Source organism: Vombatus ursinus, unplaced genomic scaffold (genome assembly GCF_900497805.2).
Source record: "Vombatus ursinus unplaced genomic scaffold, bare-nosed wombat genome assembly UNPS02014812.1, whole genome shotgun sequence".
NCBI lineage: Eukaryota > Metazoa > Chordata > Mammalia > Diprotodontia > Vombatidae > Vombatus > Vombatus ursinus.
In genome coordinates, this window is record NW_020954590.1 from 52,054,110 (window position 1) to 52,070,388 (window position 16,279).

General features: G+C 41.0%; 1 protein-coding gene across 1 annotated transcript in view; it reads left to right on the forward strand.

Annotated features, from left to right (window-relative positions):
• Window positions 1-9,290, forward strand: part of LOC114054246 (CDK5 and ABL1 enzyme substrate 1-like) — a 150,449-nt gene extending 141,159 nt beyond the window's left edge. Inside the window, exons 8-10 of the mRNA XM_027877424.1 lie at window positions 3,283-3,389; window positions 6,000-6,207; window positions 8,208-9,290. Coding sequence (XP_027733225.1) covers window positions 3,283-3,389; window positions 6,000-6,207; window positions 8,208-8,348 — 456 coding nt within the window. The 3' untranslated portion in view covers window positions 8,349-9,290. The remainder of the gene's footprint in view (window positions 1-3,282; window positions 3,390-5,999; window positions 6,208-8,207) is intronic.
• Window positions 9,291-16,279: the final 6,989 nt, after the last annotated feature.

Here is a 16,279-nt window from a genome sequence, read left to right on the forward strand (position 1 = left end):
CATTTTAAATATGGTACTTCTTCTAGGGCTCCTCTCCCCACCCCACAGTATATCATCCAAAAGAAGTACTAGGTCGCTTCTTCTTTGCTATTTGCTGCCCTCTAAAATTATGTCACTTAGGGATGGGGAGGGGTTGAAAATAGGGGAGGCAGTTTTAGGGAGAATTATTTTGTTAGCTAATAGAAGTTTGCCCATATCTTCTCTCACCATATCCCTGAGTATTTCTGCTTTGGTCATCTTTTTTGGGGGGTAAGGGGGTAGTGTTGTTATTGTGTGCTAACTGATCTCCTTCAAATGGGGGAAAGGAGCTTGTCACCTTTGAGTTCTTGATGGCGTTTGAATGTTTGATTAGAGAGTAGAGGGGTATTCCTTACCGTCTGCCAACTGTTGTACTTAACAGGCCCAGAAAAAGGGGATATAATTGCCTTTGGGCTTTTCTCACTAAATTTGATCCCCATTCATTTAGCTCACTAACCCTTCATACTTTTTATTTTTGTAACCAGTCACTTTCACCAGGTCTAAATAATCATTTTACCACCATACTTCTGTTGTCTTTAATATCATTTAAGAAAGGCAGGCATAAGATAGTGGGTAGAACTGACCTTGGAGCAGGAAGGCATGGGTTCAAGTGTGATCCTGGGCAAGTCAATTAATCTCTCAGTGCCCCCAGGCACTTTCTAAGACTGGGAATTGATGGTGATCTGCAATGTCCTGGGAGTTTTCTTCACTGGGAGTTCCCTTTGCCAATGAAACCATTGGTGCAATCTGTCTTTCTTTCTATCTCTCTATCTCTCTCTCTCTCTATCCTAACCTGTCTTATCTGTTTCTGTCATCTCTGTCCTGTTTATATCATCTCTTTATCATCCATCTCTAACATTTATCTTCTATCATCTGTCTATATCCATCAATCCATGTATGTATACAGTACATATACAGTCATATACAATATAGTTATATATGTATATATGTATGTGTATATGTGTGTATACATGTATATATATGTGTGTATACACACATAAACATATATACTAATATTAGGGCAGCGAAGTAGCTTAGTGGCTCGAGCACTAGAGCCTGGAGTCAGGAAGACCTGAGTTCAAATTCAACCTCAGATACATACTGGCTGTGTAACCCTAGATAAGTCATTTAACCCTGTTTGCCTCAGTTTCCTCATCTGTAAAATGAGTTGGAGAAGAAAATGGCAAACCACTCCAGTATTTTTGCCAATAGAACCCCAGATGGGTTCACGAAGAGTCGGACATGACCAAAAAACAACTGAACAACAAATATATACATACATACACATATGTGTGTGTATATATAAATTCAATGTGTCTGAACATACATTATCTCTTTGGATTCTGCCATGTATATGAGACACATGGTATTATCCCCATTGTACACATGAAGAAACGATTTGCCCTACCTCTAAAGGACTAATTAGTTAATGGCAAAGCCAAGACTAGCAGCCAGGTCATTAGATTTAGAACTGACAGAGATCTTCATGATCATCCAGTTCCATCCCCTCATTTTACAGGTGAGGAAACGGGCCTAGAGAGGTCCCTTAGACTTGCCTAAGACCACACAGCTAATAAGTACTTAAGATGCGATTTGAACCCAGAGCTTACTGACTCCTCATCCACCATTCATTGCCTGATGCCATATTGCTTCCCTCTTGTCCCCTCTTAGTAGATGGATTAGCTAGCAATTAGCAGTCTAGACTTTTCTGTTCCTATAACAGCTAATGGCACAGTGAATAGAGTCTTAGGTATGGAGTCAGGAAGACCTGAGTTAAAATCCAAGTTCTGAGACTTACTAGATGTGTGTCCTTGGTAGGTAACTTCTATTTACCTCAGTTGTGACTAACTCTCCATGACCCCATTTGGGGTTTTCTTGGGAAAGATACTAAAGTGGTCTGCCATTTCCTTCTCCAGCTCATTTTACAGATGAATAACCGAGACATCTCCACTCCAAAAGTTCACATGGACTATTTGTGCCCAACCTGTGTTAGAACATTCCATGCTCATACTGGTCTGATCAGCCACAGTCAGACACATGGTAGCTCATCTCCAACGTAGTGATGTCATTTTGGTCCTCTTCAAGAATGAAGGACAATATCCAACCAACCATTTGCCTCAGTTTCCTCAGCTATTTAAAAAAAGCATAATAATAGCACCTGCCTTGCAGAGTTGATGTGAGGATCAAATGAGATAATATTTGTAAAAGCCCTTAGCACAATGCCTAGTACATAGTAGGTACTATATAAATCCTTTCTCTCTTCCCTTCCATTCCCCTCCCCAAATAATGCTTTGCTTATATAACTGCCTATTTTTGTCCTATGCTAAAAAACAGAAGAGAAAAGAAAAGATGAGCTTTGCTGGGAAGGATATTTGGAGCTAACATGTGTCCCACACCTAGGAAATGGCACGCCATTATTTGCTCCTGGCCACAGGACTTTCAAACCTGACTTCTGGGTTGCAGTGTAAAAATGCCAGGGATGTCCCTGGCCTTCAAGAAAGGTACTCTGTGAATTCACTTCACTATTCAAGAAAAGAACTCTTTAATTTAGGAAACAAAAGACTTAGCTTCATAGTGAATCCGTAGCAAGATGGCCTTGTGGCTTCCAGCCAAGCTGAGCCATCACTCTACCAGGAACAGCTTGTGGGTAGTGAGTCGGATTTGGGCCTTGTTTTACTGCCTGTTTCCTAAATGAAAATCTCATATCCTGTCTTAAAGCAGAACCTATTTGTCAAAGATAAAGCACTTTTTTAGAAGGCAGAAGGAAAGAAACCACCATGAGTGCCCATTGCATTCTGCCCTAAAGGAAAGTACACACTTTGTAAGCACAGAATTTACCTAAGAATGACTCAGATCTTTAGAAATTATTTTGCTTTGATCTCCTAAGGGCAAAGATCTGTGCTCCAGTAGCCCATGTGGATCATGTTCTCCCTGGTCTCAGGCCCCTGGAGGGGCAGAGCTTTTAGTGGATTTCTTATCTGTTTTTTTCTGTTGTTTACCAATTTAGGAAGTTTTAAAATTTGGTTTTCCTAATTAACTAATTTTAAACTAGTTTTCCTAATTAAATTTTAAAATTTCATTTTCCTAAGTAACACATGAAATTTGCATAATTATTATGACATCTCCCCTGGATGAAAGGTAAGCCTGAGGGCAGGATTCTAGTGCCTGGCACATAGTAGGTGTTTAATGAATGAATACTTGTTGATTAAGTGATCACACAAATGGCTGCATTTTGAATGACCCTTGTTCTCTGCTCTGTTTCAGACCACAGTCATTGACTATGTAAAGCCCTCTGATCTCAAGAAAGACATGAATGAGACCTTCAAGGAGAAGTTTCCTCATATCAAATTAACTCTCAGCAAAATACGAAGGTACCATGCAGACTGACATCCGTATGGCATTTCTGTGACATAGTCCCAGCATACCACTAAAATCAAATCTTTGGTGGGCTGGTGACTTTTCCTATTGCATAGGTGGGGTTATAAGAAAATGTCATTTAAGTGAATGAGTGGTTCTGTGATAACTCTGATCTTGGAGACCTTATGCAAATTAATTTCCAAGGAAGAAAAAAAATTAGGTGTTTTGCTTTCATCCATGCAACCTGAACAGTCTAGACAAAAAGATGGAGTTGGCATGTCAAGGATTGGCAGTAAGTGTTGCCATCCAGAAAACTGTTGATGGTTCAAGAAAGGATAGGCAATGGACCTATGATTTCATTGGTAGGAGGAACTTCTACTAATTCTGGTGAGTGATTAGTCTTAAGCAGATGCCTAAAGCACCTCAGGCAGGATAGTCTGTAGGTGAAACTAATAAGATAAAAAATGGAAGTGTGCAGCCACCAAGTCAACCATAATTTGGTCATTTCTTATATTTGGCCATGTTTTAGAGTCTAATTTTCATGAGATTTGAGTCCACAGTAGTCATCAAAATCAGCTAAAGTAGCTGGGCCTAAATATCAGCAACACCAATATTTTAAATAATTTTGGTTTGGTTTGGTTTGGTTTTACAATTTACAGAGTTGCTTATTCACACACACACATAGACACATACAGTACACACATTCTTACTGTGTTTATGTTCATTTGGATTCCTAATGGATCCACATTTTGCTAGAATGTCCCCCTATGTCATGTTGAAATCATGTGCCTGTGTTCTACTCTGATAATTAGTCCAACATAGGTGTGATTCTGGCATGTTTACCTAAACCACAAGGCTAAGCCAAAACAAACATTCATACCTTCTACCTTGGGCCAAAGAATTTTTATAAATACAAAAGGTTCATTTTTAGAATAATAACTTCTTAGTTCTAGTTGATTACCTGGATAGCCATTGGATGAACTTGCGCTTGGTGCTAAGGTTTATTTTCTGGCTTGGTTAGGTTTAAATGTTTCTGGCTTCTCTAATGCTTTATTGTCCCTGTTCACTTTGACCCAGTTCATTCCTTGTTTACAAAGTGTCTGCCATTGCTAGGTTTAAGTTAATTACCCTGGAAGTTTACTCCACGATACGGCTCATTATCCCTATCTTTCCTCTTGCCCCAGTCTGTTTTCATCTTCATATAAGAGGATATGATTGTCTAGGTCTCGGAGAAGTTTAAAAGTCACATCATCTCCCATTTCCATTTTTGAAGTATGAAGAGGAGACATGTCTATTCTCACCCTGTCTCTTTAGTGTTTCCTCCTTTGATGCTTTGCACATCTCACAGAGATGACTGGAGGTTTCTGAAGCCTACGTCCGTAGAGTCTAAGCTCTGCCTCGTCCTGCCTTACTGGAAAAACGTTAATCTTGTTTTAGGACAAGCCTAGCTGAGTTCAGAGAGGCTCCTCAATAGGTTGGCCACAGGGTAGTATGTTATTTAGGCCACAGAAACTCTCTCTCAGCTATCTACCAATGGGTTGAGAACTGGTATTATATGGCATATCAGTCATACTCAGCAGCTAGGTAGCACCACGGATAGAGCACCACGGCTGGAGTTAGGAAGAGTCATCTTCCTGAGTTCAAATCTGGCCTCAGACATTTACTAGCTGTGTGACCCTGGGCAAGTCACTTAACTGGAAATGGAAAATGGAACTGGAGAACGAAATGCAAACCACTCTAGTATCTTTGCCAAGAAAACCCCAAATGGGGCCACAAAGAGTTGGACCCTGAAATGACTGAACAACAAAAAAAATTGCACTGCTAAAGGAAATATTCATGCCTATGAAATCTTCGATCTTTGAAGTATCAAAGTATTAAGCACCTTCACTAATATTCAAAAGAAACTCCCTCCATCTAGATAGATAAAAGTTACATAGGACCTAATACATAAGTTCTAGAGAGTAGCCAGAGGTTAAGTGACTTACTTAGAGTTAGGCAACCAATAAACATCAGACGTAGAATTCAGTCCATTTCTTTTTAGGGAAGAACCCAACCGTGTATTACTGTATAAAGCTACCTCTCTTAATAGAAAAAAGAATGCATTAGTATTGGCCCCATAAATTACACTATTAACAGTAATCATACTAATGCTACAATAATAAAGTAATAATCATAACAGAAATGCTACTGACAATAGCTGATGTTCATCTAGTGCTTTAAGGTGGATAGAGCATATAACATATATCCTCAGGTAGTAGGGAAAATCCCTGGCATTGGAATCAGAAGGCCTAGGTTCCAGCCCTGCTTCTGACAGCTATTACTACTTAACCGCCGCGTCTTGATTTTCTCCCAAGTAAAAAAAAAAAAAAGGTGGACATGATGTTTCCTGAAGGCCCAGTGCTCACAATAACCCTTAAGGAGTCCAGTACAAGAATGGCTATATCCATTTTATGAAAGCATTCTTCACTTAACAGGGCAAAGAATTCCCAAAGATGTCCTCCATTGCAGAGTGTCTTTGGAGGGAAGTCGAGAGAAATCAAAGGTTACTTGTCTTTCCTCTTTGCCAAGTGCTCAGGTTCCAGGCTGCTGACTAGTCATGTTCCCTGTTTCCTTTCTTTCTCTAGTCTGAAGCGAGAAATGAGGAAATTGGCGCTGGAGGAGTGTGGCTTCGAGGAGCCAACGGTGGCCATGGCCTTTGTCTACTTTGAGAAGCTGGCCCTCAAGGGGAAACTAAACAAACAGAACCGGAAGCTTTGTGCCGGGGCCTGTGTGCTGCTAGCCGCCAAAATTGGAAGTGACCTCAAAAAACACGAAGTCAAGCACTTAATTGATGTAAGTGGCTTTGGGACCCAATAGTTGGTGTAGGGCCTATTTTTAGTTTGGATTAATTAATAGACTAATTAGTTAATGAAAATTAATCCATCCCAAGAATTCTTTAGGTATTCTGAAATCATCTTAAATATCTATAGAAACCAGAGCAACCTGTCAGATGGGTTTCCTCACCTGGGAATTAATAGATGTGGTCTAGGAAGTTTTTTTCTCTCTCATCAATGAGAGGGTCTCTTTATTAAGCACCTGCTGTGTTTCCAGGTAAATGAGGATAGTCTCTGCCCTTGAGGAGTTTCTAACCATGTCATGTAGAAATGAGGAAGAACAATTGGGGACTAAAAGGGTCAGATAGAATTTACTTTGGCGGGAATAAAGGAAGAAGCCCAATCTTTATTCTTGCAATAAAATTCCCCAGAACAGGGAGCCTGCCAGGCTCACCAGGGGCCTACAAAGTCAGAATGTGATCCAAATAGTGGTTGACAGAACTTGATGGTTTCCTGCATAATTGATTGCTTATCATTGAGGAAAGATTTAGGGTTCAGAGCTATAGTTGCCCCCATAAAGGAAAGGAGCCATTAGAAGTAAAAGAAATAGAGTACTTCTCTGAGGCCCACTTGGGTGGTTACCACCTGGACCATCTGTACAGTGCAAATTTGGGAATAGCGGGCTTGGGTTCGAATCCTCTGTTCCTTACTGTATGCTTTTGGGCAAGTGGGGGTTGCACCAAATGATCACTGATAGCTTTAAATTTATGATCCTATCCTAATGAAATGTAAATAATGCTATTGAAATGATCAAAGTATTATTTCTAATATATTTGTGTGGGAAGATTCTGAGAGGGTCACCTGCCCCTACCTTACTACAAGTACTCCAGAGCCACATGGTTATGCTTACATACATGTAGTGAATTTAGCAGTAAGAGACTTCCATAGACCTTCCCTGAATGATATCATGTTAGAAGGAATGAATATTGAAAAATGCAAAGTGAAAATAGGCATACTTAGAAATAACATGGTAATATACAACCCAGCATAAAACTAATGTAATCAGTGTAAAAGTGGCTTGCTTCAGCAGTTTGCCTAATGAATTCCAATCCAGCAATAATCTGACTCGGGCAGCTAACTGCTCTTCTGGCTAAGCTTTCTTACATGAAATATGCCAAAGCAGAAAGCAGCCTAATCAGAATTTTTAAATATCTTCACCAAAACATCCAGGGATGTGCTGATAAATGTTTAACAACCAGCTGTCTAAAAAGCAGGACACTTTTTTTAATGTTTAATCTGCATTTCTTTTTTTACATTTTCTCATCGCTTTCTTAAGTCTAGACAATCAACAAAACAATAAATCAAGTCCTGGTTTTTGTAGCATTGGCCGATTTCCAAGGTGTGAAGGCTCACGTTGAAAATTTAAGGATCTGCTCTATGGAGCCTGAACCAACACACCCTTGAGAAAATCTTCCCTGGTGACTCTCATCATCTTCATTGCTTTCCCCCATAGTGGACTGTTATACCCTATACCACAGAAGTCATAGAATCTCAGCATTGGAGACCTCAGTGACCATACAGGCCTACCCATACCTAAAGCAAGAATCCACTCTACAGAGCAGCTAGGTGGCACAGTGAATAGAGCTGTGGCCTTGGAGTCAGGAGGACCTGAGTTCAAATCCAGCCTCAGACACTTAACACTTACTAGCTATGTGACCCTGGGCAAGTCACTTAACCCTGATCGCCTCACCAAAAAAAAAAAAAAAAAGAATCCACTCCACCTGAGGATATATATACATATATATATATATATATATGTATATATATACTCTGTCCACCTTAAAGCACTAGATGAACATCAGCTGGAGAAGGAAATGGCAAACCACTTCAGGATCTTTGCCAAAAAAACTCCAAATGGGGTCACGGAGAGTCAGACACAACTGAAAAACAAGCTAGGAGAAACCTAGGACATTAATTCCGTGGCAAAAATGCTTATTGTTTTCTTTCCTCCCATTTCAGAAACTGGAAGAGAAGTTCCGGCTGAACCGACGAGAACTGATTGCTTTTGAATTCCCAGTCTTAGTGGCCTTGGAATTTGCTCTCCATCTGCCTGAGCATGAAGTCATGCCCCACTACAGACGACTGATCCAAAATTCCTAGCACAGGCCACCCTCCTGAGGCAGGGGGAAAGACTGCTTCCTTTGAGGTCTGTGGAACAGCAGTTATGACTGGAAATGCAAAGACAGAACTCACAATATACCAAAATTTTTTTTTCATTCAACATCATTTTCTTCTGAAGTAGAAGCTGTACTAGAGACATTTCAGGAACTCTTCAGTCTTGTTCAGCCTAGATGAACTCATGGTAGCTCTTGACTACCCAGAGCAAAGGAAGAAGGAGGAACAGGACGGAGACAGTGGAGGCTCAGCACTGTCCCTGAGGAAATGGGCTTTTGGGGACCAAGTGAGGAATATTCAGTTGCCCATCTCAGCTTATTGAAATACAAGAGTCTTTCACAGTTTCCATTCCAGTCTTCCTTCTGGTCATCTGTCCACGTTGCAAACCTAGGCCAGGACCTTCTCTCCTTTCCTGTTTCTCTATTGGCCTGTTCCAGCCTGGGGTAGGGGCAGTTGAAGGCAAAGTGAGAGAAGACTTTCAGAAGTGGGGAAAAAGCTTTTAAAAGATATGTTCACTGTGTCAAAAAGAGTGTGCCAATCTATTTTTGTATTTGATATTGGAAGTGCACTTTTCCTGGTTTGGGGGAGGGGGGAGATAGTGAATGCATATGTCTGTGTGCATGTTTATATGCACATAATGTGTGTATGTATGAGACACTACATTCCTAGTCTCCAAACAGTGTAACAGTTTCCTTGAAAATGTAACTTTGGGAAAAGTGAGCAGTGAGATCATCCTTAATGTTTCATTTTCCAGTCCCAGATCATTTATCCTTTTTATGCCTTTTCCAAGATGGCAGTTTCAGCCACTTCAAATGTAAGAGACAAGTCAGCAGCAGACCACCCACTTCAGTATTGTATTTTTGTTGTTCAGTCATTTTTTGGTCATGTCCAACTCTTCATGACCCCATTTGGGGTTTTCTTGACAAAGATACTGGAGTGGTTTGCCATTTCCTTCTCCAGCTCATTTTACAGATGAGGAAACTGAGGTTAATAGGGTTAAGTGACTTGCTTAGGATCACACAGCAAGTTAGTATCTGACGCCAGATTTGAACTCAGGAAGATGAGTCTTCCTGACTCCAGGCCTGGCGAGCTATCCACTGCACCACCTAGCTGCCCTCAGTATTGCATGCAGTAAAGCTAAAATGGCAGGTAATTGGGGAACTCCTATTCTCTTTCTAAAGTCCTTTGTTATCCCCACCCATGCCTATGTGTATTCCACCCTGGCACTTTTCTAGCCTGGGAGATGGTCACAATGTTGTATTTCTGTGCTCTATGTTAGAGTGTGTCCTGAGCACACTGGTTGTGCTGTCTGTGAAACTGTTTTACACAGATCCAGAGTACAGATGAGTAAGGTTATAGAATTGGTGTCTTGGAGTTTTGAGAGCTGAGACAAACAATATAGTAAGCTTAAAATTGAGTTGGTGGAAATAGGCATTTGCCTTTTTTTTTTTAAATTTATTACCGTGTAATCCAGGAGCTACTTTCAGGCTGAATTTTCTATTCCAGTCACTTAGGCAACTTGTACTGAAGAGCTTGGGGAAATGAACCAGAGGCCCATGGCTCCTCCGTCCTATATCACACAAAGACAGTGTGTCAGCCCATGGGTACCAGAGGATTGAAGAAAGCTTTCTGTGGTCATGTAAAGAAAGAATTTTTAAATATTATATATATATATGTATATATATACATATATATATAATATGTATGTGTGTGTATATATATATGTATATATATGCACATATGTCTAACCAACACCCCTTCCCAGTGCATTGCAAATTCATTTGTCATTTCTGCCCAAGACCTTTAGAACTTGGATTCTGGTTAAACTAGAAAGAAACTCAAAACTTCCCATCAGCCTGGGATGGGAGGTAGGGAATATGAGGAGAAATCTGATCAACAAACTTTGACCTGCCAGAGACTGAAGTCACTGAGTCAGAAGGGCCCTGAAAATCACAGCAGATGTGGGGAGGAGGCATCTTCTTTGGACTTGGAGACTTACCTATGTTTGCTCATTGGGAAGCAGGGCAGACTGATTTTTTTTTTATAGTGGATGGACCCAAGTTTGAGCTCAGATGGGTTAGACCCATCACTTCAGCTGACCCAGAAAGGGGGGAAGATAAGACCATCTAATCAACAGATGTCTGTGGAGCTGCGCTGATCCCATGCAGGTTAGGGACTACGGAATGCCTAAAGCATCTACTGAGGCTTGTAGTACCCTGACTTTCTAACTCAGTCATTCTGTCCCAAATAGAAAGTATTGAGGAGTGTCTATCAGCAAAAAGAACCTCAACCTCAAGGTTTCTTGTGTTAAGCTTGGAAGACAAAACAGTTGGCCATTCAGTGATGCAATCCCTCGGCCTCTCTCCTGGGTGTCTTGATCCTGGACGTGGCCCAGGGCAGGGCAGGCTGCTTCATTTGTAAGCAGCAAAGGCCCAGACACCCAAAAATGTCTCAGAGAGTGGATCCCATTGACATCCAGTCTTTTCCCAGCTCCTGAACCTTGAAGGCAGACAGTAGGACAGGCACATAAACCCAACAACCCAAACACAACTGGGAGATCCAGTTCAACCCTTGTTAACCTAGGCCTTCACTCTCGTTTAACAACATACCAATATACTTGACATGTGTATGATTTATTTGCTTTTTTGTATTAAGGGTGGGAAAGGATCTGGTCTCCTTTAAAGAACCATTTGATAATAGAAGTCTTTATTACATTCTGCCTTACCATTTGGTTTCATTTCAATTGGTTGGGGAGGGGTTGTTTATTTTTTAAAGGAAGGGAGTTAGGCTGGGAAAGAAGAAATTTTTAATAAGAGACATTCAATTTAATGAAAGCCTATCACTACTTTTACATATATATAGCCTTGGAGAAGAGTCCCAGTGGGGAGGAAAGGGGAGGAGATAAAGGGAATAGAAATTGCCCCTAGGCAAATAGCTGGGATTTGGGGGAGCTGTGCTGCAGGTGATTGGTCAATAATTCAGGAAAAGCGCCTGTTGGGTAGGAGAGGAGAGGAAGAATTGTGTCTTCTAGCTGGTGCTAAAAAAGACTCGTACACAGATGATAGTCAACCTATCAGCACCAGAAGTTACATTATTAAGACAAAGCTCTCATCCCACCCCCAACCTGTCCCAGGTATTCATTTTAGCATGGGTTTGCCTGTCTAAAAACATATGTGCTGAGAGACTTAGGATGTAAGCCCCTTATCCTTATCCCTTATCCTCCAGGGATAGACCTGGGCTCCGTACTTCTGCAGGACTGACTTTTGTCTGTTGTAGCCCATCTCCAGGTGACCAAGATTACTCAGCAGAGAACCCTCAGCTAAGAGTTAAGAAGCAACTTTATTCATGGCCCAAATAGCAAATTAACTGTTGGCTTATGGGAAAAGTTGTACTGCTCACGTAGGAAGCTAAGCCATACAGGTGGGTGAGTGAACTGCCATTTTCACGGCTTGGGTTGCGGGGATACTGGTCAGGAAGGTCTTACCTTTGAAATTCACTTGCCTTATGCTTTGGTATTGTTGTCCCCATCCTATGGTCATCGAGCTTCTGGGGAGGCCCACAGACCAGTCAGCCCCCAGGGTGAATTTCATTCCCAGATTCATTGGTCTCTTCAGATGGAGGCTCCACTGTCAAAGCACAAGGCTTGGCCAGTTCAGGGATGCTGGAGCCAGAGGGTTATACTCCTCCCTCCTCTCACCATCCTGTGACATCCTATGCTAAAAGCAACAGGAACTCGATTACCAAATGGAAAAGAATAATGTTTTCCTTGGCACTTTATGGTCAAAGGGAGTTAATATACCATGGTTTTTGTTTCAATGCCCACAAGACATCTAGGGATGGCCACCTACTCAGTAAATGTTGCTATGTACCATAAGCTGTACCTTACCAGGTTTGGGCTTAATATTTTTTTGGAGGGAAGGGGATCAAACTGCTTTCCCTCTTGTAATAGTAAATAAAATTGTTCAGTACTAAACTATTGTTACTGAGTTTTTTTAATCTTTCTCTGAAATGTTAGCATTTTGATGCACAGAAAGCTCCTTAGTAACATGGGCCTTCTCCACTTGAGGGGCAATTTACTTTTCCTTCTGTAGTTTAGCCAGAGGGCAGTAGAGCAAATTTAAGTCAGATGTCTGCTTCAAGCATTTACCTGCTATAGGACCCTGGGCAAGTCACTTAACCCTGTCTGTCTCAGTTTCCTCATCTGTAAAATGGGGATAATAATAGCATCGATCTTCCAGGGTTGTTGTGAAGTTGAAATGAGATAACTATTTGTAAAATGTTTTGTAAACCTTAAAGCCATATATGAATATTATGATTTGTATATGTATATATATATATATATACACAAATGATATGTATGTAATATGTTAAGGTATATAAAGCAATTTACATAGATCAATCTCATTTGATCTTCACAACAACCCTGTGAAGTGTTATCACCATTTACACATGGAGAAACTGAGACTGAGAGAGAGGAAATAATTTATTCAGGGTCACACAAGTAGCTGAAGCAGGATTTGAATTCAGGCCCTCCTGACTCCAAGTCCAGTGTTCTATGCCACCTGGCTGTCTTTTGAGGGTGGCCATAAGAACGCTTCCAAAAAAAAAAAACCAACAACAAAAAGAGGTCTGTAAGGAGAAAATATCAGAGGAAGCACCAGAAAATTCATTTCTCTTGGGAATGTCAAGGAAATGCTCATTAGAGAAAGAAGTGGCCACAATACAGCAAGGTCAGTAACCAATAATAGCCCATATCTACGCAGCAGTTTTAGATTTACAAAAACCCCTTGTTACTAATAAGTGTGTAAGGTACATGGTACATGTTCTATTACTATTGTCATTTTACATTTGAGGGACCTGCCGTCAAAGCAAAGGAAATGTGTACGAAAGATTTGGAGTGAATTTCGGGAACAATCATCCAATGAGGTAGGTAGAGCACATTTACTCCCTTTTTACATATTGGGAAAGTGAGGCTCAAACAGGTAAAGTGACTTGCACAGGATCACACATATAATAAGTGTCAAAGATGAAATTCAAATCTAGGTCTCTTCTGACCCGACTTGTAGTGCTCTTAACGCTACACCATATTGCCTTTCTGAGGAATGCAATCCTGGCACCATGCCTATGACTAATGCTGACTTTTAGAGTTTAAAAGAAATATTTCAGTGGGTATTCCTGTAACTGAAAGACAGAATTCAGGAGGAAAGAATTAGAAACCTGGAAAATTGGTAAGAATGTGGTTCTTTCATCAATGATTCTTGTCCCACACAGCAGGCCTGAGAGAACACCACCAGAATGAATGTGAGTTCAATTCAATAAACATTTATCAGGTACCTGCTATGTGCCAGGAACTTTGCTAAGCCCTAGGGATACCAAAAAGAAAAAAGAAAAGGAAAAGGCCAAAACGAACAAACAAACAGTTCCTGCCTTCAAGGAGCTTACTCTAATGGTGGGGGAGGGGAGCAACAAGCAAACGAATGTATACAAAACCAGCTATAAACAGGATAAATGGGAAATGACCGAGGGCAAGTCTGCAGGAGGTAGACTTTTAGTTGAGAATTAAAGGAAGCCAGAGAGATAGGCAGTCTGAGCTGAGGAGGGAGGATGTTCCAGACATGAGGAACAGCCAGAGAAAATGCCCAGAGCCAAGAGATGGAGTGTCTCATTCATAGAATAGCCAGGAGGCCAGTATTACCAGATGGAAGAGTAAGTGTTGGGGAGTAAGGTATAAGAAGACTGGAAAAACAGAAGGGGACTAGATTAGGAAGGGCTTTGAATGCCAAACAGAAGATTTTGGATTTGCTCCTGGAGGCCATAGGAAACCACTGGAGTTTATTGAGGAGGGGGGCAGCATGGTTGGGCCTGCATTTTAGGAAAATCACTTTAGTGGCTGAATGGACGATGGATTGGAGTGGGGAGAGACATGAGGCAGGCAGACCCAACAGCAGGCTATTAAAATAATCCAGATGTGAGGTGATGAGGACCTGCACCAAGATGGTGGCAGTGTCAGAGGAGAGAAAGGGGAGTGTTCAGGAGATGTTGCATAGGTAAAATCGACAGGCCTTGGCACCAGATTGAATATGGTAGGTGAGATGTAGTGAGGAACCCATGATGACTAAACTGTTTCAAGCCTGACAAACTGGGAAGGACGGTGTTGCCCTCTACAGCAAGAGGAGAAGGTAGGAGGAGGGAAGGGTTTAGGGGAAAAGATAATGAGTTCTATTTTGGATACATTGAATTTAAGATGGCTACTGGACATCCAGTTCAAGATGTCCAAAAGGCAATTAGAGATAGGAGATTGGAGGCCAGCAGAGAGATGAGGGCAGAAAAGGAAGATTTGAGAAACACTGGCATAAAGATGTTCTTCCATAATGGACCCACCCGCTAAAAGAGTGGTCAAACTTTGGGTGGTTTCCTGTAAATGTTCCCGTTGTTGCGTGGCCTTGTAGCTATTCCCTCTATAAAAAACATTGTTTCTGCTGGGTCCTATTCTATCTACACAATCTTCCTCTTTGCTACATAAGCATAAGGGGTCAATGATTTATTTAAGAAGTATCATTCGTCATTCTTCTGTAAGATTGTCTAAAATACAGGTGGGGAGTGCCTGCAGGAAAATTGAGTTATAAGAGGTAGATGATGATGTTCTTAAAAATATGAGACAGTGTTCTGGCTTATCTAAGGCAGCTAGGTGGTGTGATGGATAGAGTACAAGGCCTGGAGTCAGGCATACCTGAGTTCAAATCTGGCCTCCAACTTTTACTGGCTCTGTGACTCTGGTCAAGTCACTTAACCCTTTGTCTGCCTCAGTTTCCTCAATTATAGAATGGAGAAAATAACAGCTCCTACCTGGCAGGGTTGTTGTGAAGATAAAATGAGATAATATTTATAAAGTAGCCTGGCACATAGTAAATGCTATGTAAATACTTATCCCTTCCCCTTCAATGCAGACTGGCACTTTGTCTGTGATTTAGTCTTAGAAAGTTACCTAGAACCCTAAGTGATTTGTTCCACAGCCAATGTATGTCAGAAGCAAGATTCAATTTTCCAGCTCTCTATCTCTAACCATATTGCTTCCCCACAAGAAATTCAAAAGCTTTCATTAATTAATTAGCTCAGGACCCTCACTTGAGTTTGTAAAAGCTAAAGAAACTTTTTCCCGTACATTTTCCTTCCAAACCCCAAACTCATATGTCTAGACAACCATCAATATCACTAGTCATATTTATTAACAGTAACCAATAATACAAAAACATAAAAGAATATTTCAACTATGTATCAGCTCTGAGAGAGGTCACCCAGTCCCCAACAGTTGCAACCACTGGCTCCTCCAGCACACTGGAACCTGTAGTCCAGTAATTCAACACTCTCTGAATGCAAGTTAAAGCCTCTTAAGAATTTTTCTCAGAAGATCTCCGTAGACTGAGTATAGCTCAGATCTCTCATAATGTCTTTTCATACTCTTTCAAAGATAGCAGTTAACTCTCCACATCTCACTCAGTCTCTTTCACTGTGACAGTTTAGCTGTTCAAGTGCCTCTCCACAATCTTCCTCATCCGTGACAATTTAGTCAAAATGTTATCTTGTTCTGGTCCCCCTGAGTACCCCTACCTCCCACTTCTAGTCAGTATAGTAAGTAGGTTTATAAGAAGCCAATATGAAGGGCACTAACAGGGAATAAGATTGCAAAGGGGAACCTGGAAGTCACCTACAGACTATCCCAAATATCAAAAGAGCATAATTTACAAATTATATCATATATTAACCAAAAATCACATCCTGGTAATATGTGTCAGGGCCTTCTGGTCCTGTAATATGTCAGTCCCAGACAAGATCCAGACCTCCTCAATGAGACCAGAACACCAAATGGTGCTGATAATTCTGAGATGAGGTGGACATGTTAACTTCAAAGTTTTACA